This window comes from Arvicanthis niloticus, chromosome 13, assembly GCF_011762505.2.
Source record: "Arvicanthis niloticus isolate mArvNil1 chromosome 13, mArvNil1.pat.X, whole genome shotgun sequence".
Classification (NCBI taxonomy): Eukaryota; Metazoa; Chordata; class Mammalia; order Rodentia; family Muridae; genus Arvicanthis; species Arvicanthis niloticus.
Genome location: NC_047670.1, coordinates 50,085,173 through 50,112,845, shown reverse-complemented (window position 1 = coordinate 50,112,845; position 27,673 = coordinate 50,085,173). Strand labels below are relative to the sequence as shown.

Here is a 27,673-nt window from a genome sequence, read left to right as displayed (position 1 = left end):
ACTGCCCGGCCTATGTACTCTTTCATGGCAGGGACCTTCTTTCTCCTCCCCAGGGTGAGAGCCATCAGATGCACATATTTTACCTTATTATGGAGCCTTGAATTATTCATTCTGACTTAAAAATCACTAGCCAGATAAGGAAGGAGCAGCGGGTTACTAACTGTCTTGATTTGCATTTAAATGCTGGCTCTTAAAATTTCTCAGGAACCTGTTTGCCTAGCAGGGGCATAGCTTGATTTCTGGGAGCAAGGCAGCTACACCATCTGTGATCTAATGGAATCTGGTAGCAAGCAGCTGTAAAACAGGTAGCAAGCAGCCAGGTCCACAGTGAGTTCCAGGACAGCCAGGGTTATACAGAAAGACCTTGTCTAGAAACAACAACAATAACAAATCTCCAGTATCAGGAACATCAGAAATATATATGTAAATACACATGTATACACACATGCACATACCTATGTGGGGTAGAGATTTGATTCTGTATGTTTCTCTGTCTCTGTTTTTCTCTCTCTCCCTGTGTGTATGCATGTGTGTATGTGTGTGTCTCTCTGTCTGTCTGTCTGTCTGTCTGTCTCTCTCTCTCTCTCTGTCTGTCTGGGGGGGCACACACATGTACATTTGACTGTAGACCAGCTGTCTAACAAGCTCTGGTATCTGCCATTCTCAGCTTCCACAGTGCTGGGTTAGATTCCCATACTAATGTGCCTAGCTTTTACAAGGTTCTGAGAGATCTGAACTCCAGTTCTCATACTTGACCAATTAAGTCATCCCCTTACCCTGTGACAAATGGATTACATTGTTATTTCTCAATGTGAAAAGAAATAAGATAGTTTAAAAGCCAGCACTTAACTGTAAATCAGAAGTTAATAAACCCCCAGCCCCTTAATCTGGCTATGGATTTTTAAGTCAGAATGAATCATTCAAGGCTCCACAATAAGGTAAAATATGTGCATCTGATGGCTCTCACCCTGGGAGGAGAAAAAAGGCTCTGACCACCATTGGATGGTTTTTAAGTGTTCAAGTAGAGTCTGCACCTGACCCACCCACCAGCAGGCATTGCAGACCCAGGACCAAGGAGAAGGCCCCCTCCTTCCTCTACCTCCAGCAGAGCCATCAACTCAGAATACATTTCTAGGGCAAGTCCAGGGACATATCCTGCAGTGACATTATCAGTCAGCAATTCGTGTCCTCAAGGCAAGATAAAAGGCCACGGACTAAACCCAGGAAGAAGGAGGATGGCAATGGCTCTCAGGGTGACAGCAGATGTGTGGCTGGCAAGATCCTGGAGGTGCCTGCACAGGACAAGGGCACTGGGCACCATGGCAACACTGGCCCCCAAGACACTGCAGCCCTTTGAAGCCATCCCACAGTACTCCAGGAACAAGTGGCTGAAGATGATACAGATCCTGAGGGAGCAGGGCCAAGAGAACCTACACCTGGAGATGCATCAGATCTTCCAGGAGCTGGGGCCCATTTTCAGGTGAGGGGCTTCCTTACCCATAGCCAAACTCTGCCAGAGCTTCCTGCCCTCTGGTTGCCCAGGCTCTGCAGGGTATGAGGTGCTGCATTCTCCAGTAGGCACCAGGCATTCCATCTGTAGGAAGACAGGGAGGGAGCACAGGAGGTTATGGGCTTGACTCATGGGTTCTCCCATGGACAGAGAAAGGCACTGCTCACTGCTGAGAGGACAGAGTTCTGTGGTGCTGAAGTGGAGGGGAGTCAGGCAGACACTGGGTGAGCCCTGCTGTGGGGGAAAGCAAGGGCTAGGAGAGGATGAGATGAGAGAGTACTCTGATAGGGCTCTGTGCTTCACCCCACAGGTACAATGTAGGAAGAAGACAGATAGTGTCTGTGATGCTGCCAGAGGATGCTGAGAAGCTGCACCAGGTGGATAGTACATACCCTTGCCGCATGCCCTTGGAACCTTGGATAACCCACAGAGAACTCCGTGGCCTGGAATGTGGTGTGTTTTTGCTGTGAGTGGACATTAGGAATGAGGAGGGAGGTGAGATTGGAGTCCTGAACCCAGAATAAAGAACTGGCTGGGGTGGATTGAAGACCAGTTCCTGCCAAGCATAAGTTGGTACCATGTCATGGAGGTTTGGGGGGGTCTAGTGAGGCAGGAGATAGCCAAACAGCACTTGCTCTGAACATTCCCTTCCCAGTCTCCTTCCAATAGATTATAGTGCTGCCCCAGGAAGGTGGGGGTGGGAGACCTCTGGATCAAGGCCACAGTCAGCTTCTTCCACTGCCTGATATCCAGCAATAGCATTTTGTTTCCCTAAGGGATGCTCCACTCAGAGAGATTTGGGATAGACTATACTGGGGTTGAAGGGGTGGAGAGTAGAAATTAGTGGCTCTTGTAGACTCACAATCCAACATTGAATAAGATGGTAAGAGAGGGGCTTCTAGTGGCTTAGGATATATGAGCTGCAAAGGGGTTATTATTGCTGGGAATGAAAAAGGAAGGTTGTGGACAGCTACCCGAGACCAAGTAAAGAGCAGTATTCTCTCAGTAATGGTTAGAGAAATGAGTACCTTGGAACCTTGTTTGAAATCCCCTGGAAGCAAGGAAATGTTCAACAGGCAATGGGGCAGAGCTGTATGCACATGTCTTGTATCTATATATTTGTAGTACTTGACTTGTATTTATCTGAAAGCATGACAGTGTCATGCATGATGTGTCAAGATGTAGGACTTGACTCTCTAAAGGAACGTGTATTTGTCTCATTGTGTATGGCTGTTCTCTTGGGTTTGTGCCCAGAGTGACTAGAACGTTCACACATATTTTTAAGGTCCTGTGTGGCTACCTATGTAAATGAACATGCGATCACTGCCGATCACAGGCTTTAGCACATAAAAGGACATGCTTCCTGCTTGTGTGGCTCAATATGCAAACTCCTGCTTGTCATTTACTGGAGAATTGCCATGGGAGCCCTGCATCCTGGTCGTCAGTTTGTGGATGTTGTGAGTGGTCCTCTGCTGAGGCTCCTGCCTTAGGGAAGATGGGATCCCTTAGCTGAGACAGGCAGATGCTGATGTCTCAGAGACCACACACTACAGGATGACAGGGCGAGTGAGCTCAGCTAGGGCTTCTTTTCTGTGGGGTGGTGGTCTAGGCCAGGTAGGCAGAGCTCGTCGGCAGAGCCTCCTTTGTCTCTGGGTATGGATGTGCTAAATCAACTTTAGACTTAGTTGATTTAGCCCAACATATGGAGGCTGCTTTGGAAGAAAGGAGTGGGGCCAGGACCTGCAGAGTTTACGTCTGAGCTCGTCATTTCTTGTCTTTCATTTCTTTGAGTCAGGAAGATGGACGTAGGCCTGGGATCAGGTCTTCCTTTGGTGATGTCTGTAGCTCTGCTCTGTGTCCTGCAGAAATGGGCCAGAATGGCACTTCAACCGATTGCAGCTGAACCCAAATGTGCTGTCACCAAAAGCCGTTCAAAATTTTGTCCCTTTGGTGGATGTGATAGCAAGGGAGTTTGTGGATTACCTGAAGAAGAAAATGCTGGGGAATGTCCATGGAAGCTTCTCTATGGACCTCCAGTCTAGTGTGTTCAACTATACCATAGAAGGTGTGTGGCCTGGGGAAGGGTCCAGCTTGAGGGAGACAGCGATGGCAGAGACCAGGAAGGAGGAGATGACATTTAAAGCAGTGGCTGCCTTGGTTCAGTGATAATATTCTCTCTGCAGGCAGCCACCTTGTTCTTTTTGGAGAGCGGTTGGGCCTCATTGGCCATGACCTGAGCCCTGGCAGCCTGAAGTTCATCCATGCCCTGCATTCTATGTTCAAGTCCACCACACAGCTCATGTTCTTGCCCAGGAGCCTGACGCGATGGACGAACACACAGGTGTGGAAAGAAAACTTAGAGTCCTGGGATTTCATCACTGAATATGGTAAGGACCACTGCCTTGAGCAGCGAGTGCCATGGGCAGAGGCCGATGGTCACATGATTCCCCAATTACCTTCATTTACTTCAAAGAGCTGTGGCTGTTTATGGCCCTTCCTGTGACTTTAGGATTGTGTAACCCAGCAATGGTGGTACAGCAGCAAGAAGACAGAGGTGCTAGGGACACAACAGCTGGGGTATGAAGCAGAGGCCTACCCCAGAATTATGACTCCACACTTTCTCTTCTTCTCTAGTCACAAAATCTATCAAGAATGTATATCGAGAGCTGGCAGAGGGTCGCCCACAGTCTTGGAGTATCATAGCAGAGCTGATGGCAGAGAGTACTCTGTCAATGGATGCCATCCAGGCCAACTCAATGGAACTTATTGCTGGAAGTACTGACACGGTCAGGGTTCCATGGAACGTGAATCCCATACTGATGCCCCAGAGTATTCCCCCAAAGCACAGTCACTCACAGTTTCTCCCTCACTGGGGCCATCTATTACTGCCTCTCCATTGTGCTCCTCTGCTGTGAAGCTAGTGAAATGTCTGAGCAAAGGGAAAGGGGTAACCTGACTAGACAGTATGTAGGCAAGGCCTGAACATCCAAGTTTCAGGCACAAGTCAGGTTAGCTAAAACCTGACAGGCAGCAGCCTACACCTCATTTCCTCCAATGCATGAGCATGCTGTGGGCCTAGAAAGACAGTAAGTGGCCCAGAGTCCTCTCTACTGAACTGTAGAGCAGTCCTCCAGGTCAGTGTGACCTTGAAGTAGATGCAAGGAAAGACAAGACAAAGGGAGTGGTAAGCACCCAGGCTACCCACTGGCGCAGAAGGGAGAAGATGGCAGTGTAATTCAGTAAGGAATATAGGTTTCTTGCCTATCAAAGGATTCTTCTCCCTGGGTCTATCCTGCGTTAGGCTTCTTGATTAGGAACAGAGGCCCTAAGTTCTAGAGAAGAAAGAGGAAGAACAGAAGCCACAATGTTCCGACCATGGAGTAGTACTTGAGAGAGTACCTGTGGGAGTGAGAAGCCAGAGGCATGGGAGCAGTGCAGATAGAGATCAGAGAGCCCATGGAAGGGAGTCTGACAAGCCAGAATTGTATGCATACACTCCAGGGCTTGGTAAGGCAGCAAGTTACCTGAAGCAGAGATACAGGACCAGTTGAGGCCAACAAGAATCTGGGCCCCATTAGGAAGGGCCGTGTACCATGTCTTATGCCCATCAGGCAGCATAAAGCCAGGTTGATATGTTCAATGTACAGCATGGAAACACACTGATGACGAGAGAGAGAGAGAGAGAGAGAGAGAGAGAGAGAGAGAGAGAGAGAGAGAGAGAGAGAGAGAGCTAAGAGACTGCTTTTTTGGACCATGTTGAAAGAGGTATTTTGGATTTGAGGCTCATGGCTTACACAGGTCAGGAGGGGTCAATGTGAAGAGTTGTGACCAATTAGAGGTTTGGACAATAAGGTCAATCCCAAAGGGCATGTGGAAGGCCAGTGCAAATCAGGCATTATGGAAGATAGAAATGAATGACATGGAGTCCGTCTCAGTGGGCACCAGGTCAGGTCTAGTACAAAACTCTGAAATTGCTGAGGTGTTGGCTAGGAATACCATGTCAGGGATTTTTTGTTTCCATCAGATGTAGGGCAAGAAGTTCAAGTGAACATTAGAGGGGTCAGATCCCCCAGGGTCCCACCTTGGTATGTCCATGCACTTGCCCTAGGGAAGAGCATCTTTGTAGTATTGATGTCCTTGGGGAGGGTGTCTGAGACTGCTCTCTGGCTTCTATAGACAGCAATCCCCTTGGTAATGACCTTTTTTGAGCTGGCTCGGAACCCAGGTGTTCAGCAGGCCCTGCGGCAGGAGAGCCTGGCAGCTGAGGCCAGCATCACTGCAAATCCCCAGAAGGCCCTGTCAAACCTGCCTTTGCTGAGGGCTGCCCTTAAAGAGACCTTGAGGTAGGTGGTGACTGCCCTTCCTTCCCTGCTGTTCAGTACTCTCTCTCTCTCTCTCTCTCTCTCTCTTTTTTTTGTTTCTGGGTCCTTGTTCTCTGCTCTTCTTCCTATGGCTGGGTGCTATATTGTTCCTCGGGAGGTTGTTGGCTGAGCTCAGCAGATCCAGGAACGACAGCCCTGGAGGATTTAAGGGAGAAAGGTACAGATGTGGAACGGAGAAGCTGTTCATATCTGAGCCCTCTGTTGTTGCTTCCTCATCTCCAGGCTCTATCCTGTTGGTGTTTTTTTGGAGAGAATTCTAAGCTCAGACTTGGTGCTTCAGAACTATCATGTCCCTGCTGGGGTGAGTGATTTTCAAACACCCACCAATTGCCCTGCTCTGCATTACCTCAAAGAGGCAGCTGACCTTGCCCTTGGCATCTGCCCACAGACAGTCCTCAATGTGAGTCTGTACTCCATGGGCCGAAACCCTGCAGTGTTCCCAAGGCCTGAACGCTATATGCCTCAGCGCTGGCTGGAGAGGAAAAGGAGTTTCCAGCACCTGGCCTTTGGCTTTGGGATACGCCAGTGCCTGGGGAGGCGTCTGGCAGAGGTGGAGATGCTGTTCCTGCTTCACCACGTGAGCAGCTCTGGGCAGGGATTTTGGGATGAGGTGGGGGCTGGATGGTGACTAAGAGAGATCTTCAGAGTTTATGGGCCTGGGATGTCTGGCTCACCAGCACAGGCGCCTAGTGGCAGGGCTTAAGAATAAGGTAAATAGAATGAAAGTTGCAAAGTAGTGTGAGCAAGCTGAGCCTAGATAGGTCTTTAGTGGTAGCTTGGTAGGTGCATATGGTTTCTAGAGGAGGGCACCAAAGGTGGTTTTCTTTACAACAGCATGGTGGCAGTACTGGGCAGCTCAGCAGAAGATGGGCCAGTGCTCTGCTCTGCCAAGGATGCCAGATGAAGCCCTACCCCACCCCTTGTATTCCAGGTGCTGAAATCCTTCCATGTGGAGACACAAGAGAAAGAGGACGTGCAGCTGGTCTACCGCTTTGTTTTGATGCCCAACTCCAGTCCCCTCCTCACTTTCAGGCCTGTCAGCTAGCACAGCCTTTTCCTTTTGGTGTCTCAAGATGTCAGTAGCCTCCTTCTGTTCTGATAACATGCTACCCCTCCTTTTTTTTTTTTTTCTTAGAATGCTATGTCTGTGGTCATGCTTAGCCTCTTGTCTAGGATCTGAGAGGTTGTGATTCAAGGCCAGGGAATGGCTCTGGAGGATTGCTGTCCCTTAACTGTCACCTCCCAGCCTCTTCCTGTGGTCATTCAAGTGAACCCATATGCTGGCTTCCTGTCTGGTTCCAATCATCCTTGTCACTCTCTTCCTGCCACCTCTCCTAAAATGTGTTTGCATTGTTTGAATGCTGTACAAGAGGAACCCAACATCACAAAGGACATCACATATCAGCAGTGAAAGCCCATGACCACTCATGACACATTATCATGTGTGAGGGAAGACAGAACTGGCCATGCAACTAATGTGTATGTTGCAAACCCCAGATGCCATGTGGTATGGTTCAGACCTCACAGGCACAGTGAATGTATGGTGATCATTCTCCAGTCCAGACAATGTGTGGATCCAGGGGATGCTGTGAAGAGCCAAGGGCCTCAGATGTGGCAGAACAAGCTGTAGACTTGTGGTGGTAACATATGGGTCAGAAATTGGTTAGTGAGTTTCATAATGGTTTCTGTCCACATCTTCTCTGGTCAACAGATGAACACATATCACAAGTCAGACTCACTTGGGGGGATTTGGAACATTAGTGTGTAATGCCTTTCAGTTCTCATGTTTTGGAACACATGTACCACTGGCCAAAGCACAGTGCACCATGTAGGGAGGGGATGTCCCTTAGGTTACAATCATACCTAGGCACTCTCTCTTTGCCTCATTGTTTCTTAGATGCCTTGATAAATTATAAACTATGGCTCTTACATACAATAGAAACAGATCTGTTTTTGCATTGAAATAATCAATCCACCCATTGATCTATCAAAATCCAACTGATGAATTACGAGTCCCTGTGGTTGGAAAGCAGAGAAGTTCTCCTGATGAGAGATTAAGCAGCTGCAGCTACAGAGGTGGCAGCATTAAAGGCCTTCTCTGCAGTTCCTCCACTACAGCCCCAATAAAACAAAGAAGTCTGTGATTCCAAACGGCTTTATTGACATGGTGTATGGTAGTTGAATCTGGATGCAGCCTTGAAACTCAGGACAGACCTGAGTTAAATAGGGAGGGAGGGGGGGGGGGAGGGTCTGGGGAAGAATGCTTAATTGGCTATGCCCTCTGGCCTTCAGGAATCTCATTAGTATGTAAATCTCTCTAGGGACTGAGGCCTGTAGTCACGCCCTCTACCTGTGCTCTTTGGGAGGGGCTGCATTGCCCTACATGACTGAAAGGCACATATCAAATGGAGGTCCACACCTCGTGTTAGGAGCCTGGATTCTGGGAGTGAGGTGGAATAGATGCCTGTCCCTCACAGGCATGCACACCTGTTGGATCTCCAGGCTACTTCCAGCCAACGCTTCTACCAAAACCACCTTATAACATTCAGCATAGGGTTTTAAAGCCCTCAATATAAAATCAGTTTAAGTTGGCTTAGTGGTTAAGAGCACTTGCTGCTCTTGCAGAGGACTTGGCCCTGGGTTGCCAGCAACCAGGCAAAGTAGCTTACAACACTCTGTAACTCTTGCCCTTAAGGATATGACAACCCCTTCTGGACTTCTTGGACACCCATCACAAACATCTAAATAAATAGTAAAGAAAAAGTCAGTTTAAGGAGAGAAAATATCAACACCCTTGGTAAAACAATAAAAAAAAAGCCATGAACAGATAACACACACACACACAGAGAGAGAGAGAGAGAGAGAGAGAGAGAGAGAGAGAGAGAGAGAGAGAGAACAAAATAATCCCTGGCTCTTTGCTTTTGTAGTGTTCTCTCCCAGATGTGAAAATGGGCTACTCAGGAGAAAACACTAGATGAGTCTATATCCATTAATGTGCCTCAGAACACCAGAGCAGAAAGCTAAGGCTTTCTTAGCTTTCTCAGGAGAGAAGAGCCCAAGACACACACTGACATATACCCCAAGATTATCTTTAGCTGGATCCTAGAAGCAAAACTAACATATATCACTGGAAAAACTGGTGAAGATAACTGTGTTCTATGGTTGAATTAGTATCACTATATAAAAGGTGCATGAGAGTGTACGCATGTGAAAACACAATTGGGTACTGGGTGTCTGCCTCTATCATTCTCCACTTTATTTATTATGACAAGGTCTCTCACTGAGCCCAGAATACAATCCCAGCCAGTGAGTGGCAGGGACCCACTCACTCCCCACATTCAGCTTGTATGCATGTGTTGGGGATCCAAACTCAGGAACTCATAATAGCATGGCTGGCATTTTATAAACTGCACCATCTCCTCAGCCCATCCAAATTCATCTTTCTGTATTGTTAAACACCCTGTAGTTACATGAGATGTCAGCTCCAGAGAAAATTAGCAAAAATGGTAGGGTAAATCTTTGTACTTGTCTACAGCTCTTGGGTAATTCTATAATGACTTCTAAGTGATTAAGAAGAAACACACACATGGGCTATTTTCCTTGCCACAAATTAGTAGTATGAGCTGCATGTTTATAAAAAGGAGAGTGGTTAAATAAACTATGGTTTGTCCTCAAGTGTCTAGATTGTCTAGCTTCCCCTTGCAGGGAGCAAGATGAGATTGGTTACAAAGACTGAAGCTTCCAGTTCTTGCTTTTCTCTCAGTATTGACTCACCTTTCCATTCCTAATAAGAAATCCGAGAGAGATGAGAGATGGCTCAGCAATTAAGATTACTGGCTGCTCTACCACCCAGAGGACATGGGTTCAGTTCCCAGTACCCACAGAACAGCTCAAAAATCTCTATAGCTCCAGTTCCAAGGGATCAACACCCCATTCTGAAAACTCCAGCTACTGAATACATGTGGATCACAGGCATACGCACAGACAAACCATCTACACAAATAAAATAAGAGAAGTTTAAAAATAAAATGTGTATGTACAAACATACTCCCACATACATATACACAGACCTTAACTCCAAGCTCAGAGCACTTCATAATTTCCAAGGGGGTGAGTCTAAAATGGATTTCAGAGTATAGTTGGGGCAAAGTGTCCCAGTGTCCAGGTCGTAGGACACATCTTACTGTTTATAACACTTACCAAACATAAAGACCTCTGTGTGACACTCAGACACAGCCAAGACAAAACCTGACATAGTTTTAAATATGTAAATTTCAGCTTGTCCACAGCATCTCTCGCCATCTCAAAGTCTTTTAAGTCAGAGTTCATTGATACTACTATCAGAAAGTTAAATTTACCTGTACTAAGTTAGCATGTGTCAACTCTTACCTACTGGTGGCATGAACCAGACAATCCTGTCATTTTTAACATGTGACCCTTTTAAATTAATTTTAATATAATGAGACCTAGTGACATTAACTAATGAACATATGTACCAATTAAAAGAAAGTCACAGTGCATCCTAGCTACAGTCTTCAGGATAGGGCCATACGAGAGACATTAGATAATGTTGGATCACAAACTATCTTCTTACCAAGAAAGGTACAAAAGCTGCCTGTGATAACCCTGCACTTGTTGATCAATTAAAAAGTTTTGAAAGTAAGTTGTGTGAATAAAATCATTATATTAAAAACAAAACAAAACTCAAGAAGTCAGTTCTAAGACACCCAATGTACTTATTTTAAAATAGGCAATTTTTAATTTGTTTGTTTAGTTTTTTGTTTTGTTTTGTTTTGTTTTGTTTTGTTTTCCAAGACAGGGTTTTTCTGTGTATCCCTGGCTGTCCTGGAACTCATGTTGTAGTCCAGCCTGGCCTCAAACTCAGAGATCCACCAGCTGCTGTTTTCCCAGTGCTGTGATTAAAGGCGTGCTCCACCACTGTCCACCGGGCAAATGTTTTATGAGCTTAGGACTGATCATAAGTCTTATCCATTTAACTTTTTAAAGCATGAAATATAAATATTAGACATAAAACAATAAATCACGTATCATGTGCTGAATGCTGGCGGGCAGACAGAAGACAGCTGACAAAAGTTACTTACTTGTTAGTACGGACAAAATTCCAGAAGAGAAGCTGTGTCAGCAAAGATTGGTTAAAACTGCCCTTGGGACTAAAGAGAGGGCCCAGTGGTTAAGCGCACTGGCTGCTCTACCAGAGGATCAAGGTTCAAATATCAGCGCTCACATGGTAGCTCACAATGACCTGTAAGTTCAGTTCCAAAGGATCTGACACCCTCCACTGGCACTGCCCATACATGGTGTATAGACATACAGGCAGGAGAAACAATTATACACATAAAAACAAAACTAAACAACCGACAAAAATACAAACAAACACACACATACATACACACACACACCACCCCCAAAATAAACAACCCTTCAGTTATGTAGAGAGTTTGAATGTTGCAGCTCCAGAGGCAAATTACTTCATCTTCAGCTACCTTTAGCCCCCAAAAGAACAAAACCTTGACCACCTTTGTGTGTGAACTACTATCCTGTGATGAATAGACAGAAATCTTAGAATCCATTAACTTAGCAAACCAACCCAAAAGCCCAAAATGTTAACAGCATCTGGGGTCTGCAGAAATGCTTCCACCCCGATTTGGCTATATGCATTTCTATGCTATACCCATCTATATATTTTAAACTTACCTTTATTTATGACTTTCTGTTATGTAAAACTATAAAACTTTCATGAAACTGCTTCCATGTTGAAACAAGAAATTTGGGATGACCTAAATCTGTCTTCGGAGGACATGGTTATTAAAATGGCTTCAAAATAAACTCTTCTTCTCTTTAAGATGAGACCTACAGAGTTTTTCCTGTTTGTTTGTTCTACTTCAATTTGTTTTTTAATTTTGGAACCAAAAAGACCAATACTCTGACAAAAATCTCATGGTTAAGAGAACTTACCATGCATTTTCTGGACCTAGGTCGTACATAGTAGGATTCTTTTCATGTAAACACAGCTTCCTTCCTTCCTTCCTTCCTTCCTTCCTTCCTTCCTTCCTTCCTTCCCTCCCTCCCTCCCTCCCTCCTTTCTCTCTCTCTCCTCTCTCTCTCTCTTTCTCTCTCTGTCTCTTTCCTTCCATCCATCCGTCTGTCTGTCTGTCTTCTTTTTCTGGTAAAACCACCCCTCCATCATTTCTATATAAATAAATATAGGATGGGAACATGATGCTGGAGACTAGCAGCTGCTGAGGCCACAAGACAAGATCTCCCCCTTTTCACAGGTATAACGAGCACCCTACAGAGATACTGTCTGTGGTCCCTAGAAAACAAGCAAAGAGGTGCTGAGATTTATCACCCAAAAAAGTAAGTTTACATGCAAGCAGATATTGGCAACTACACTTCCAACAGGTGAAACTTGAAAACATGCCAGTTCAAGGAAATTTTATACACACACACACACACACACACACACACACACACACACACACAGAGTCATCGTCATTGTCATCGTCATCGTCATCATCATGTTACCAAAGACCAAGCTTCATGAAAGTTCAATCTTTGGTAATGTCCAGAAAATAAAAATGTATAGAGACAGAAAGTGCAAACATACAGGCTGGTTACTGGGTAAGGACAGGAGTCAGGAATGGCCCAGAGTTCAGTTAGAGGAAAAAGCATTTGAAAATAACTATGATGGTAATGGGCATGTCCACACACACAGTACACAAAACACATGAATGTTACATATTACATGGATGAGTTGTGCATTATGTAATTTGTATCTTACAAAGCCATCATACCATGACTACACTAGCACAAAACAGGTATGGAGCTCTCATGTGTCCCATGGAATAGAGAAATCACAGATGTGACGTGACTATCAGGTCCAGGGACCCAGGTGCCAATCATTGCCAGGCAGCATCCCCCCGCTCACCTTATCCCATGGCCCGAGGAATGAATGGACCTGTCAAGAAATAAGGTCATCCGAGCTCAGCTGGGACCTATCTTATCAGCCCACATACTGACTAGCCTCAGAACACTTCTGCCTTTTGTTCAAAACACTCATTCACCCAGGTTTTCAGATGCTTTGGACCCACCCACACGTTGCATATTTATCCTGTAGGGTTTAAAGATTGTCCAAGCAACACAAACCATGATACCATAAAAGAACTCCTAAGGTTATGGAGTAGGGAATGAGCTAGTCTGAGCAGAGAGCCTAGACTGAGGGCTCAAGCACAGCAGGAAAACAATGGCCAGGGGCATTTCCAACAAACAATGTCTTTATTTCTTTCCTACAAGAAGTGATGACCGGACCCAAAAGATGCCCTGGACACTGTCTCTGTTTCATGAGGAAGCAAGGAAGCACAAAGTTTCTTTCAACTGTGGGAAGATGAGTACACCTCAAGAGGGGTTCTCAGATCAGTATGCTGCTGGAGAGGACTAAGGCAGGGCAAAGGAGAAGGTTGAACCGCCCCAGAGACATTGCTCTTGCAATTTCTTCTTCCTCGATCGCTCTGTCAGGTAACAAATCCCTCTCTATATTATAGGGTCCTCCCTCATTGCAAAGTGAGCCTGTACAGCATAAGACAAAGTAGAAGTTCTTAACATTTTTAAGCAGTCTAGCGTTTACTGGAGGGATTTCTTCTTTATATATAAATGAGCAATCCTCTGCGCAGTCCTTGTAGACATAGAGCAGTCGAAGGTTCACACCTACAAAGGAAGCCATCAGAGAATTACCACCTTCGCAGTTTCATTCTAAACCCACACCACAGTCAACCATACAACTAGCTCCATACCAGACATTGTCAAGAATGCCTGACAAGAAAACATGTTAGTAAGCAAGACGGCCTGGTTGCTCGTTACCGACATCTCCACTTACCTTTCTTTCATTTTTTATTGAATATTTTATTTATTTACATTTCAGATGTCATCCCATTCCCCATTCGACTCCCCCGCCCCCAGAAACTCCCTATCCCATACTCCTTTTTGCTTTTACAACATTTTAATTACATGCAAGTATTAAAGTCAGTTCTAGGTTGAGAAACTAGGAATACAATAGATGCAAATAGTCAAGGAACAAGCTACACAATAAACACAGGCAGGAATCTGATTTAGGCTAGAGCAAAGAAGTAATTTCAGGCAGGAATCTAAATCTTAGAATTCAGAACAAAAAAGTAGCATTCTGGCATGAAAATGACTTTGGGCTAGGCCGGGGAAGTAGGCTCAGATATTTTGGTCAGCCTGACAAGCCCTTGAGAACAGTAATCACAGGGCTGATCACAAGTCTTTGTGTATTCTCTTGCTTCTTTTTTGACCATTTGTGTTTATTGTCTTATCTTTCTTTCTATGCATGCTACCAACTTCACATCTGTCACTGTCCCTCCCAAGTTGAATTCTTAATCTCAGGACACACAGATATGCAAATGAAATATCCTATTCAGTTTGGGATCTGCTGTTACCCCAACTGTTCCACAAGGATAGAATGAAACAGTGACCAGAAGCTATTCTCTGAGACTCCAGAGAGGTTTCACAGGAGTGTCCATATTCACAGCTCCAGAATGAACTCCTTCCCAACCCTCTACCGGGCTTCCCAACATTTGGCACCCATGGACAAAGCAGGGGCCTCCCAATGACTGACACTTTCCCACCACAGATTGTACGGCCCATTCCAAACAAGGCTCCATGGAGAACAAGACCACCATCTCCAGCGGCTTGAGCCCACTAGAGGTGTCTGACATGAGCCCACTGACCACACCTTGCTGGTGCCCATGGGCTAAAAGGCTTGAGGCCTTGCGGCTGCTGCTGCTGCTGCTGCTTGTCCCCCCTGTAGTCTGCAGCCATGATTTAGTTCCTCTGCGGTGGAACTCACCCCAACTACTTTACCATTCACAGCCCTGAGTCTTTGCTGCCTGACATCAGAAGGGCCTTGTGATCATAAACCAAATAGCCGCCTCCTACACATAAACTCTGTGTTTATCAACAGTTGGACTTGAGCTCTGTGTCAGGGCTCTCTACTTGCTCTGATAAGTCCTCTCTTGGCAAATCACCCAACTCCCGATGTGTCCTCATCCCAGGGAGGCTTCCTTGTCTCCTGGGCTGCCTAGGAAGGGTCTTTCCTGTTGGGGAGCTGGCAGGTCCTTCCCGCACAACAGTTTATAGCGCAGTTGTACTGTCATGGAGAAATGACTCCACATAGCTGCATTTATGAGGACCATCATTTCCGTGAACCCAAGGGAAGTGTGTGCATTTGCCCATTTCTGTCTTGGTGGCCTCATAGGGTAATTTCCATTTGTTAATGGTGCTATCAGATTATCTGTTGCAGATATGGGCAAAGTAAAGCCAGGGGAGGGGGCAGTCCAGTCCCTCACCTATCCCTGGAAACAAACCACCCTTGGACAAATCAGCAACGTGTTATCTAGGGCTCCTTCCTCCCAGACAGAGGCACAAGCACTAAGACCGTTGCTATCTGCTCCTCTCCAGACAAAGATCTTCCATCCTCCTCCATCTAGAGCCACAGTGAGTTTAGACTCTGGGGTAGCATCTAGACACCACGGGCAGGGGCATTTACAATGGGAACTTCAGAGCTGCTGGATGAACTGCATTTTAGAAATACTGCCCCTTTCCCTGGACATTCCCCAGCCCAGTGGCTGTTTTCATTGCATGTTACTTGATGATGTACATATACTGACAGCCGTTACATCTTCATTGCAACCTCTGCTGACACCGCCATGGTAGATCACTGCTCATTTCCGTGATATTTATTTTAGCTGTGTGTGTGTGCTCTGATCCAGCCCTAGCTTTGCCATCTCAGAAGGCAGGAGTCACCCTGATGAACTGAGGCACCTCAGTGCTTGAACCTGGCTAGCTGTGGTGTTTGGAGGTTTGAATGAGAATGGCCCCTATAGGCTCATATGTTTGAATATTTGGTTCCCCCCAACTCCCTGCCCTTGGTAGAACTGTTTGGGAAGGATTAGAAGGTGTGGCCTTATTGACATAGGTTTGCCACTTGGGGACAGGATTTGCGATTTCAAAAGCCTAGTACTTTTCAAAGTTAGCTCTGTCTCCTGTTTGCCGATATAGGTGTGAGCTCTCAGCTCTTCCTGCCACCGTGCCTTCCCTCCATCATAACAGACTCTAGCCCTCTGAAAACATAAGCCCAATGAAATGCCTTATTTTTGAAGTTGTCCTGGGCATGCTGTTTTATCACAGCAATAAGAAAGTAACTAATACAGGATATGCCTGCACAAGACCAGAAATCAACACTTGCACTAAGATTTACAAAATCTGAAACAGAATGTCTACCCACGTGCATAGAGAGACCCTCAGGGGTAAAGGCCTGGAAAGGGCCACAGTAGTCTCATTCCCTAGATATGCAGGGCATGTTGACTGTCAGCCTGCCACCAACCACAGGCTCTTGGTGCCATGAGCCCCACTACCCAACCAGTGGGCTGAACCCAGTGCCTGGGAACAGGCTCTCAGTTTGAGGAGCTACCAGAAGAGTGATGGATCTGGATCTAGAGAGAACAGACTGACCCTACCCCTAAGATTGTACATAGCTTGTGTAGATTTTATACTCTAAGTGACCAAATTACAGATACTTACGTACAGCAATTGTCAAACAGCGTTTGACATGCGAAGGACATGTAAGGATATTGTCACATGTGAATTGGTTGCCTACTGAGCATCGTTTACATTGCATTTCTGTCTCCCCTAAAGATGAGATAACAGTGTGAGTCTTTTACCCCCAAGAAGCCTTTTCACCATCATAGTCCCACTCATTCACTCTTCAGTCCCTCACAGCTGCTCTCCAGTGTAGTTCTCTACAAAAGCCACACCCCCAAGGCCTGAAGAGCTCAGATCTTGGCATGGTTGGTTTGAGACAGGGCTAGGGCAGATCCCAGAAAAGGAACTGGCCCACCACAGACCTTTCCTTGTCCTGAAAGGCCAGTCATATATAAAACACCTGAGCTCTCTAAAAAAAAAAAAAAATCCATTCCTCTGTGGAATGGTGACCACCCAGGACATCACCATTTTCCAGGGCTTCTCTGGACCCTGCACCTGCTGTCCCTGCCTAGGCAGTGCTATGGCCAGATGCTCCTTCAAGTCTCCAGGTCAGCAGCTCTCTGTGGGAGCCTTTGGTTCACTCAACCCTGTTGAATCTCAGGAGTATCCTGGATTCCCAAGTTAACACAACAAGACTCATGGCACTTGGTTCTGGTGAGCCCAATTGCAAACAAGCCTTCTTATAACCCTAGTCCACTCTAAGTGAATTCTCCTTCCATCTGACACACTGGGACTCTTCAGATCACACTTACACATTCTCCTAGGTTCTTTGTCATCACCCAAGCCACTAGTACTGTTGTCCATCCCACTGGAATTGTTGACAGTTGTATCCACCCATGGGAGACCCAGGAGAATTAGCAGGAAGAAAGAAGGCATCATTTCCAACAGACGGGTGAACCTGAAAGTAGAGAGAACTATGTCCCCAACAGTCAGAGCCAGGCTCCTTGCTCCAGGTCCATGTCCCCAGAATCAGTGAACTGAGGAGTCACCTCTGGCCATGGCTTCCACCTGCCCTCATGCTCCTACCACAGGAGCTTCATGTGCTTCATGTGCAGATCCCACTTCCCATTTCTGAAACTGTCCTGATGGCTCTGCCAGCTTCCCCCTTCTAGACCTTCTTGCTCCCATGGACTCAGCCCACATCCTCCCTCCTCCCAACCTGTCCTCCCTACCCTAACATTGGATTTGGTTACCATACCTTTGCTAGAAACCTATCCTCATCTTCCTACTCTCTTGGTCTAGACTCATCCCACTGACTCCCCTGAGTTTTCCTCATGGAGTGCCCCACTGGACCAGAGCTCATCATCTCATATCTGGAACTTAGCTGCTTAATTGGAATCTAATGCACTCTTCTGGAATGTTCCAGGCTAGTTACTCAAACTCTGATAGCACCTCTCAGCTGCTGGCCCCTCTGGGCTTGTCTGTACTCTTGGGAAGGTTCTAGAAGACCCTGCCTGAGGAAGATGGACAACATTCTCCTTCTGGAGACCATTCTAAAGACTGTCCCCCATAAAGGGCCTCTCTCTGTACCTACCTTCCTTCCTTCAGGCTTCAAGCTCTAGAGCACCATTCCCCTCACTCACAACTCTGACCATCACTCTGAGTGATTCACCCAAGACTGAAACTTCTTACCATGCATTCCTCCTGCAAGGCTCTGAGTCTCCAGTGTTGCCACTCCTCAGGCCCTGCACTCTCTTGGTGCTCCTCCCTCAGGGCTCCTATCTGGGTGCCTCTGCTCTAAGGCTACCTTCTATTGGAGCTCTGCTCCTAGGCTCTGATCATCTCTGACCATCTCTTGGTCCCCTTTCCTCAGGCCTCTGAACACAGTGCTGCCCTTATTTCAAGCTTCTCACCAACTCTTGGCACCATTCCTTCAGAGCCCCAACCCTCTCTTGCTCTCTTGGAGCTCTCTCTCTCTCTCTCTCTCTCTCTGGCTCCCACTCTCTCTCCACCCTTACCTTGGATTCTGACTCTCTCTTTGTGCCCCTCCTTAAAGAATTCAGCCCTCTTTGACTCCTTCCCTCTGTGCTGGGACCCTCTCTCCGAACCCTTTCTTCAGAGCTCTATGCAGCGTCTGGTACCCTTCCTACAGGCTTCTCACTCTCTTGCTACCATTCCCTTGGGCTTCAGAACATCTCTTGACCAGCTTCCCTCAAAGTACCTGACCTTTTGGGATTTGGGGGGCTCTGAGCCGTTCTTGGCTCTCTTTCCCCATCAACCTCTCTCTTTGTGACCCTCCTTCAGGGTTCTGAACCTTACATGGTGCCTTTCCAAGAGTCTCTCACCCTCTCTTGACGCCTTCCTCTTAAAACTGTCACCCACCTTATGGTCTTCCCTCAGACCCTCCATCCCTTCCTAATGCTCCAACTCTCTCTCTCTCTCTCCTGGGGCCCAGTTCCTTCCCTCATGGATCCAATTATCTTGGACTCCTTCAGTGATCAAATCTCCTCTTGGAGCCCTCATCTCTGGGCTCTTGAGGCTCTTCCCTCAGCATTCCAGCTCTCTCTTGGTATACTTCTCTTGAGGTTCCAACCCTCTCTTCCTATGAACCTCCTCTGCACACACTTCTCTCAAGACTCTTGGAGACTCTCCTTCAGAGTTACAACCTTCTCTTGGCACCCTTCCCTCAGTGTTCAGAAGCTCTCTAGGACCACTTCAGTCAGGGTTTATGACTGTCTCTCAGCATCCTCCTCTCCCTCTTGAGTTCAGGTCCCTTCCTGAGACCCTTCTCCCCAGACTTCCACCTCCCTCCATTCAGGGCTGCAGCTCCCTCTTTGTACCCCTACTTCAGAGCTCTAACCCTAGGGCCCCTACCCTCAGTGTTCTGAACATCTCTCCTAGACTTCTTACCCAGGGCTCTGACCTTTTCTTGGTGTTGACCCTTAGTACCATCTCCTCAGGATTCCCAGCTCCCATATCATCTCTTCCTCAGGGCTACAACCATTTCTTAGTGTACTTCAAGGCTCCTACTATCTCTGCCAACCTCTCTCAGTCTCTTTCAGAGGAGCTCTGACTCTCTGCTACCCTTCCCCAGAGCTCTAAGCCTCTCTTGGGCCCCCCTTTCAGTGTCCCAAATCTCTGGGAACCCCATCTCCAAGGCTCCAACTTTCTCTTGGCACCTTTCCTTCAGTGCCCCCAACATCTCTTGGTGCCTTTCTCAAGGCTCTACACTTCTCTTGGTGTCCTCCTCTTTGGTCCCAATCCTCTTAGCAATCTTTCCTGAGGGTTCAGGCTCTCCCAAGCCTCATCACTCTTCCTATTGGGGTTCCAATCCTCCTCTCTTGGTGCATTTCATTTAAGGAGCTCTCTCTCCTTCTGCCTCTGTCTCTCTCTGTCTGTGTCTCTGTCTCTCTCTGTCTCTGTCTCTCTCTGTCTCTGTCTCTCTCTGTCTCTGTCTCTCTCTGTCTCTCTCTGTCTCTCTCTCTCTCTCTCTCTCTCTCTCTCTCTCTCTCTCTCTCTCTCTCTCCTTTCTTAATGCCCTACCTCAGACCTCTAAACCTCTTTTAGAACCCTTATTTTGGGGCTACAACTGTCTTTGGTGGCCCCTTGAGTACCTAAACCTTTTCTGGAGCCCCTCCCTTGGGGATCCAACTTTCTCTTGGTGCCTCTTTCTCAGTGCCCCTAACCTCTCATACTGTCCCCACCTCTCTCAAGGCTCTATCCCTCTCTTGATGCTCCTCCTTCAGGGTAACTAGCTCCCTACCCTCTGGGTTCAGATCTTCCTTTTTCAACCTTGTCTCTGGGCTCCAACTCTCTTTCCCCGTATTTCCTTTAAGACTCTCTTAAGATATCTCTTGCCGCACCTACCTCAGGGCTCTAACTTTGTCTTGGGGCCTGCCTTTGTGTTCCCTTGGCAACCCTGCTTCAGAGTTTTAACTCTTGGTGTACTTCCCTTGGGTATCTGAGCCTCTCTTGTAACCCGTTAAGACCTCCAACGGTCTTTTGGTGAACTTCCACAGCGGCTCTGACTTGGTCTTGTTTCCCCTTCCTCCTGGTTCCGAGCCCTCCAAACCTCACCTGCCCTGCCCCTTGGTGTTTTTCCCTTAAGGGTCCCATGTCCTTTCCTGGTGGTTCTGGCTCTTGCTTCGTGTTCTGCAGGAAAACGGCAACCTTTAGGGAAGAGCAACAAGGAGCCTGTGTGTGTATGCATGGGGGGTGGGGGTGGGGTTTGGAGGGCTCGGAACCAGGAGGAAGGGGAAACAAGACCAAGTCAGAGCCGCTGTGGAAGTTCACCAAAAGACCGTTGGAGGTCTTAACGGGTTACAAGAGAGGCTCAGATACCCAAGGGAAGTACACCAAGAGTTAAAACTCTGAAGCAGGGTTGCCAAGGGAACACAAAGGCAGGCCCCAAGACAAAGTTAGAGCCCTGAGGTAGGTGCGGCAAGAGATATCTTAAGAGAGTCTTAAAGGAAATACGGGGAAAGAGAGTTGGAGCCCAGAGACAAGGTTGAAAAAGGAAGATCTGAACCCAGAGGGTAGGGAGCTAGTTACCCTGAAGGAGGAGCATCAAGAGAGGGATAGAGCCTTGAGAGAGGTGGGGACAGTATGAGAGGTTAGGGGCACTGAGAAAGAGGCACCAAGAGAAAGTTGGATCCCCAAGGGAGGGGCTCCAGAAAAGGTTTAGGTACTCAAGGGGCCACCAAAGACAGTTGTAGCCCCAAAATAAGGGTTCTAAAAGAGGTTTAGAGGTCTGAGGTAGGGCATTAAGAAAGGAGAGAGAGAGAGAGAGAGAGAGAGAGAGAGAGAGAGAGAGAGAGAGAGAGAGAGACAGAGACAGAGAGAGACAGAGGCAGAGGCAGAAGGAGAGAGAGCTCCTTAAATGAAATGCACCAAGAGAGGAGGATTGGAACCCCAATAGGAAGAGTGATGAGGCTTGGGTGAGCCTGAACCCTCAGGAAAGATTGCTAAGAGGATTGGGACCAAAGAGGAGGACACCAAGAGAAGTGTAGAGCCTTGAGAAAGGCACCAAGAGATGTTGGGGGCACTGAAGGAAAGGTGCCAAGAGAAAGTTGGAGCCTTGGAGATGGGGTTCCCAGAGATTTGGGACACTGAAAGGGGGGCCCAAGAGAGGCTTAGAGCTCTGGGGAAGGGTAGCAGAGAGTCAGAGCTCCTCTGAAAGAGACTGAGAGAGGTTGGCAGAGATAGTAGGAGCCTTGAAGTACACTAAGAAATGGTTGTAGCCCTGAGGAAGAGATGATATGGGAGCTGGGAATCCTGAGGAGATGGTACTAAGGGTCAACACCAAGAAAAGGTCAGAGCCCTGGGTAAGAAGTCTAGGAGAGATGTTCAGAACACTGAGGGTAGGGGCCCTAGGGTTAGAGCTCTGAAGTAGGGGTACAAAGAGGGAGCTGCAGCCCTGAATGGAGGGAGGTGGAAGTCTGGGGAGAAGGGTCTCAGGAAGGGACCTGAACTCAAGAGGGAGAGGAGGATGCTGAGAGACAGTCATAAACCCTGACTGAAGTGGTCCTAGAGAGCTTCTGAACACTGAGGGAAGGGTGCCAAGAGAAGGTTGTAACTCTGAAGGAGAGTCTCCAAGAGTCTTGAGAGAAGTGTGTGCAAAGGAGGTTCATAGGAAGAGAGGGTTGGAACCTCAAGAGAAGTATACCAAGAGAGAGCTGGAATGCTGAGGGAAGGGCCTCAAGAGCCCAGAGATGAGGGCTCCAAGAGGAGATTTGATCACTGAAGGAGTCCAAGATAATTGGATCCATGAGGGAAGGAACTGGGCCCCAGGAGAGAGAGAGAGAGAGTTGGAGCATTAGGAAGGGATGGAGGGTCTGAGGGAAGACCATAAGGTGGGTGACAGTTTTAAGAGGAAGGCGTCAAGAGAGGGTGAGAGACTCTTGGAAAGGCACCATGTAAGGTTCAGAACCCTGAAGGAGGGTCACAAAGAGAGAGGTTGATGGGGAAAGAGAGCCAAGAACGGCTCAGAGCCCCCCAAATCCCAAAAGGTCAGGTACTTTGAGGGAAGCTGGTCAAGAGATGTTCTGAAGCCCAAGGGAATGGTAGCAAGAGAGTGAGAAGCCTGTAGGAAGGGTACCAGAAGCTGCATAGAGCTCTGAAGAAAGGGTTCGGAGAGAGGGTCTCAGCACAGAGGGAAGGAGTCAAAGAGGGCTGAATTCTTTAAGGAGGGGCACAAAGAGAGAGTCAGAATCCAAGGTAAGGGTGGAGAGAGAGTGGGAGCCAGAGAGAGAGAGAGAGAGAGAGAGAGAGAGAGAGAGAGAGAGAGAGAGAGAGAGAGAGAGCTCCAAGAGAGCAAGAGAGGGTTGGGGCTCTGAAGGAATGGTGCCAAGAGTTGGTGAGAAGCTTGAAATAAGGGCAGCACTGTGTTCAGAGGCCTGAGGAAAGGGGACCAAGAGATGGTCAGAGATGATCAGAGCCTAGGAGCAGAGCTCCAATAGAAGGTAGCCTTAGAGCAGAGGCACCCAGATAGGAGCCCTGAGGGAGGAGCACCAAGAGAGTGCAGGGCCTGAGGAGTGGCAACACTGGAGACTCAGAGCCCTGCAGGAGGAATGCATGGTAAGAAGTTTCAGTCTTGGGTGAATCACTCAGAGTGATGGTCAGAGTTGTGAGTGAGGGGAATGGTGCTCTAGAGCTTGAAGCCTGAAGGAAGGAAGGTAGGTACAGAGAGAGGCCCTTTATGGGGGACAGTCTTCAGAATGGTCTCCAGAAGGAGGATGTTGTCCATCTTCCTCAGGCAGGGTCTTCTAGAACCTTCCCAAGAGTACAGACAAGCCCAGAGGGGCCAGCAGCTGAGAGGTGCTATCAGAGTTTGAGTAACTAGCCTGGAACATTCCAGAAGAGTGCATTAGATTCCAATTAAGCAGCTAAGTTCCAGATATGAGATGATGAGCTCTGGTCCAGTGGGGCACTCCATGAGGAAAACTCAGGGGAGTCAGTGGGATGAGTCTAGACCAAGAGAGTAGGAAGATGAGGATAGGTTTCTAGCAAAGGTATGGTAACCAAATCCAATGTTAGGGTAGGGAGGACAGGTTGGGAGGAGGGAGGATGTGGGCTGAGTCCATGGGAGCAAGAAGGTCTAGAAGGGGGAAGCTGGCAGAGCCATCAGGACAGTTTCAGAAATGGGAAGTGGGATCCGCACATGAAGCACATGAAGCTCCTGTGGTAGGAGCATGAGGGCAGGTGGAAGCCATGGCCAGAGGTGACTCCTCAGTTCACTGATTCTGGGGACATGGACCTGGAGCAAGGAGCCTGGCTCTGACTGTTGGGGACATAGTTCTCTCTACTTTCAGGTTCACCCGTCTGTTGGAAATGATGCCTTCTTTCTTCCTGCTAATTCTCCTGGGTCTCCCATGGGTGGATACAACTGTCAACAATTCCAGTGGGATGGACAACAGTACTAGTGGCTTGGATCATGACATAGAGGCTAGGTGTAAGTATGATCTGAAGAGTCCCAGTGTGTCAGATGGAAGGAGAATTCACTTAGAGTGGACTAGGGTTATAAGAAGGCTTGTTTGCAATTGGGCTCACCAGAACCAAGTGCCATGAGTCTTGTTGTGTTAACTTGGGAATCCAGGATACTCCTGAGATTCAACAGGGTTGAGTGAACCAAAGGCTCCCACAGAGAGCTGCTGACCTGGAGACTTGAAGGAGCATCTGGCCATAGCACTGCCTAGGCAGGGACAGCAGGTGCAGGGTCCAGAGAAGCCCTGGAAAATGGTGATGTCCTGGGTGGCCACCATTCCACAGAGAAATGGATTTTTTTTTTTTAGAGAGCTCAGGTGTTTTATATATGACTGGCCTTTCAGGACAAGGAAAGGTCTGTGGTGGGCCAGTTGCTTTTCTGGGATCTGCCCTAGCCCTGTCTTAAGCCAACCATGCCAAGATCTGAGCTCTTCAGGCCTTGGGGGTGTGGCTTTTGTAGAGAACTACACTGGAGAGCAGCTGTGAGGGTCTGAAGAGTGAATGAGTGGGACTATGATGGTGAAAAGGCTTCTTGGGGGTAAAAGTCCAACATTGTTTTCTCCCTTTTGTAGGGATTCCGCAAATTAAATGCAATACATGTGAAACTGAAAACACCTTTCTTTGTGATCATCACGTTGACTGTCCTATAGAAATCAGGCGCTGTCAGACACTTGCCATACGTAAGTATCTGTAATTTGGTCACTTAGAGTATAAAATCTACACAAGCTATGTACAATCTTAGGGGTAGGGTCAGTCTGTTCTCTCTAGATCCAGATCCATCACTCTTCTGGTAGCTCCTCAAACTGAGAGCCTGTTCCCAGGCACTCGGTTCAGCCCACTGGTTGGGTAGTGGGGCTCATGGCACCAAGAGCCTGTGGTTGGTGGCAGGCTGACAGTCAACATGCCCTGCATATCTAGGGAATGAGACTACTGTGGCCCTTTCCAGGCCTTTACCCCTGAGGGTCTCTCTATGCATGTGGGTAGACATTCTGTTTCAGATTTTGTAAATCTTAGTGCAAGTGTTGATTTCTGGTCTTGTGCAGGCATATCCTGTATTAGTTACTTTCTTATTGCTGTGATAAAACAGCATGCCCAGGACAACTTCAAAAATAAGGCATTTCATTGGGCTTATGTTTTCAGAGGGCTAGAGTCTGTTATGATGGAGGGAAGGCACGGTGGCAGGAAGAGCTGAGAGCTCACACCTATATCGGCAAACAGGAGACAGAGCTAACTTTGAAAAGTACTAGGCTTTTGAAATCGCAAATCCTGTCCCCAAGTGGCAAACCTATGTCAATAAGGCCACACCTTCTAATCCTTCCCAAACAGTTCTACCAAGGGCAGGGAGTTGGGGGGAACCAAATATTCAAACATATGAGCCTATAGGGGCCATTCTCATTCAAACCTCCAAACACCACAGCTAGCCAGGTTCAAGCACTGAGGTGCCTCAGTTCATCAGGGTGACTCCTGCCTTCTGAGATGGCAAAGCTAGGGCTGGATCAGAGCACACACACACAGCTAAAATAAATATCACGGAAATGAGCAGTGATCTACCATGGCGGTGTCAGCAGAGGTTGCAATGAAGATGTAACGGCTGTCAGTATATGTACATCATCAAGTAACATGCAATGAAAACAGCCACTGGGCTGGGGAATGTCCAGGGAAAGGGGCAGTATTTCTAAAATGCAGTTCATCCAGCAGCTCTGAAGTTCCCATTGTAAATGCCCCTGCCCGTGGTGTCTAGATGCTACCCCAGAGTCTAAACTCACTGTGGCTCTAGATGGAGGAGGATGGAAGATCTTTGTCTGGAGAGGAGCAGATAGCAACGGTCTTAGTGCTTGTGCCTCTGTCTGGGAGGAAGGAGCCCTAGATAACACGTTGCTGATTTGTCCAAGGGTGGTTTGTTTCCAGGGATAGGTGAGGGACTGGACTGCCCCCTCCCCTGGCTTTACTTTGCCCATATCTGCAACAGATAATCTGATAGCACCATTAACAAATGGAAATTACCCTATGAGGCCACCAAGACAGAAATGGGCAAATGCACACACTTCCCTTGGGTTCACGGAAATGATGGTCCTCATAAATGCAGCTATGTGGAGTCATTTCTCCATGACAGTACAACTGCGCTATAAACTGTTGTGCGGGAAGGACCTGCCAGCTCCCCAACAGGAAAGACCCTTCCTAGGCAGCCCAGGAGACAAGGAAGCCTCCCTGGGATGAGGACACATCGGGAGTTGGGTGATTTGCCAAGAGAGGACTTATCAGAGCAAGTAGAGAGCCCTGACAGAGAGCTCAAGTCCAACTGTTGATAAACACAGAGTTTATGTGTAGGAGGCGGCTATTTGGTTTATGATCACAAGGCCCTTCTGATGTCAGGCAGCAAAGACTCAGGGCTGTGAATGGTAAAGTAGTTGGGGTGAGTTCCACCACAGAGGAACTAAATCATGGCTGCAGACTACAGGGGGGACAAGCAGCAGCAGCAGCAGCAGCCGCAAGGCCTCAAGCCTTTTAGCCCATGGGCACCAGCAAGGTGTGGTCAGTGGGCTCATGTCAGACACCTCTAGTGGGCTCAAGCCGCTGGAGATGGTGGTCTTGTTCTCCATGGAGCCTTGTTTGGAATGGGCCGTACAATCTGTGGTGGGAAAGTGTCAGTCATTGGAAGGCCCCTGCTTTGTCCATGGGTGCCAAATGTTGGGAAGCCCGGTAGAGGGTTGGGAAGGAGTTCATTCTGGAGCTGTGAATATGGACACTCCTGTGAAACCTCTCTGGAGTCTCAGAGAATAGCTTCTGGTCACTGTTTCATTCTATCCTTGTGGAACAGTTGGGGTAACAGCAGATCCCAAACTGAATAGGATATTTCATTTGCATATCTGTGTGTCCTGAGATTAAGAATTCAACTTGGGAGGGACAGTGACAGATGTGAAGTTGGTAGCATGCATAGAAAGAAAGGTGAGTGTAGCCATTGGGACTGAGCAGTCAGGTCATCTTGCTTACTAGCAGGTTTTTTTTTTTTTTTTTTTTTTTCAGGCTTTCTTGACAATGTCTGGTATGGAGCTAGTTGTATGGTTGACTGTGGTGTGGGTTTAGAATGAAACTGTGAAGGTCTTAATTCTCTGATGGCTTCCTTTGTAGGCGTGAACCTTCGAGTGCTTTCTGTCATCAAGGGCTGCACAGAGGATTGCTCATTTGTCTATAAGGAACACAAGCCTCCACCTATGCCTAAAGTGATTAAAAATGCCCCGGGCTTCTACTTTGTCTTGTGCTGCGGGAGCGTGCGTTGCAACGATGGAGGCCCCAATAATATAGAGAGGGATTTGTTACCTGACAAAGCGATCGAGGAAGAAGAAATTGCAAGAGCTATGTCTCTGGGGCCGTTCAACCTTCTCCTTTGCCCTGCCTTAGTCCTCTCCAGCAGCATACTGATCTGAGAACCCCTCTTGAGGTGTACTCATCTTCCCACAGTTGAAAGAAACTTTGTGCTTCCTTGCTTCCTCATGAAACAGAGACAGTGTCCAGGGCATCTTTTGGGTCCGGTCATCACTTCTTGTAGGAAAGAAATAAAGACATTGTTTGTTGGAAATGCCCCTGGCCATTGTTTTCCTGCTGTGCTTGAGCCCTCAGTCTAGGCTCTCTGCTCAGACTAGCTCATTCCCTACTCCATAACCTTAGGAGTTCTTTTATGGTATCATGGTTTGTGTTGCTTGGACAATCTTTAAACCCTACAGGATAAATATGCAACATGTGGGTGGGTCCAAAGCATCTGAAAACCTGGGTGAATGAGTGT

General features: G+C 47.5%; 3 protein-coding genes across 6 annotated transcripts; 2 read left to right on the top strand and 1 right to left on the bottom strand.

Annotated features, from left to right (window-relative positions):
* The first annotated feature begins 1,134 nt into the window (after positions 1-1,134).
* LOC117719036 (cytochrome P450 11B1, mitochondrial-like) lies at positions 1,135-8,043 on the top strand. Its single transcript, XM_034517103.2, has 9 exons — positions 1,135-1,480; positions 1,821-1,976; positions 3,376-3,575; positions 3,694-3,897; positions 4,145-4,296; positions 5,687-5,853; positions 6,115-6,193; positions 6,281-6,469; positions 6,824-8,043. The coding sequence occupies exons 1-9, from the start codon at positions 1,236-1,238 to the stop codon at positions 6,935-6,937; spliced, it is 1,506 nt and encodes a 501-aa protein (XP_034372994.1). The 5' UTR covers positions 1,135-1,235; the 3' UTR covers positions 6,938-8,043.
* A 5,136-nt stretch (positions 8,044-13,179) lies between these two features.
* LOC117719255 (glycosyl-phosphatidylinositol-anchored molecule-like protein) lies at positions 13,180-20,408 on the bottom strand. Of its 2 annotated transcripts, none has more exons than XM_076912295.1 (4): positions 20,278-20,408; positions 17,223-17,368; positions 16,510-16,617; positions 13,180-13,617 (listed from the first exon to the last, which is right to left on the bottom strand). In XM_076912295.1, the coding sequence occupies exons 2-4, from the start codon at positions 17,347-17,349 to the stop codon at positions 13,322-13,324; spliced, it is 531 nt and encodes a 176-aa protein (XP_076768410.1). In that variant the 5' UTR covers positions 17,350-17,368; positions 20,278-20,408; the 3' UTR covers positions 13,180-13,321. The 2 variants fall into 2 exon arrangements, with proteins under 2 accessions (XP_076768410.1, XP_076768411.1); XM_076912296.1 differs by lacking the exon at positions 20,278-20,408 and adding an exon at positions 20,174-20,264.
* A 232-nt stretch (positions 20,409-20,640) lies between these two features.
* Positions 20,641-27,469, top strand: LOC117718443 (glycosyl-phosphatidylinositol-anchored molecule-like protein). Of its 3 annotated transcripts, none has more exons than XM_034516004.2 (4): positions 20,641-20,841; positions 23,721-23,860; positions 24,465-24,572; positions 27,022-27,469. In XM_034516004.2, exons 2-4 carry the CDS (start codon positions 23,740-23,742, stop codon positions 27,315-27,317), a joined length of 525 nt encoding a protein of 174 aa, XP_034371895.1. In that variant the 5' UTR covers positions 20,641-20,841; positions 23,721-23,739; the 3' UTR covers positions 27,318-27,469. The 3 variants fall into 3 exon arrangements, with proteins under 3 accessions (XP_034371895.1, XP_034371894.1, XP_076768409.1); XM_034516003.2 differs by having other exon boundaries at positions 20,794-22,986; XM_076912294.1 differs by lacking the exon at positions 20,641-20,841 and adding an exon at positions 20,882-20,945.
* The last annotated feature ends 204 nt before the right edge of the window (positions 27,470-27,673 follow it).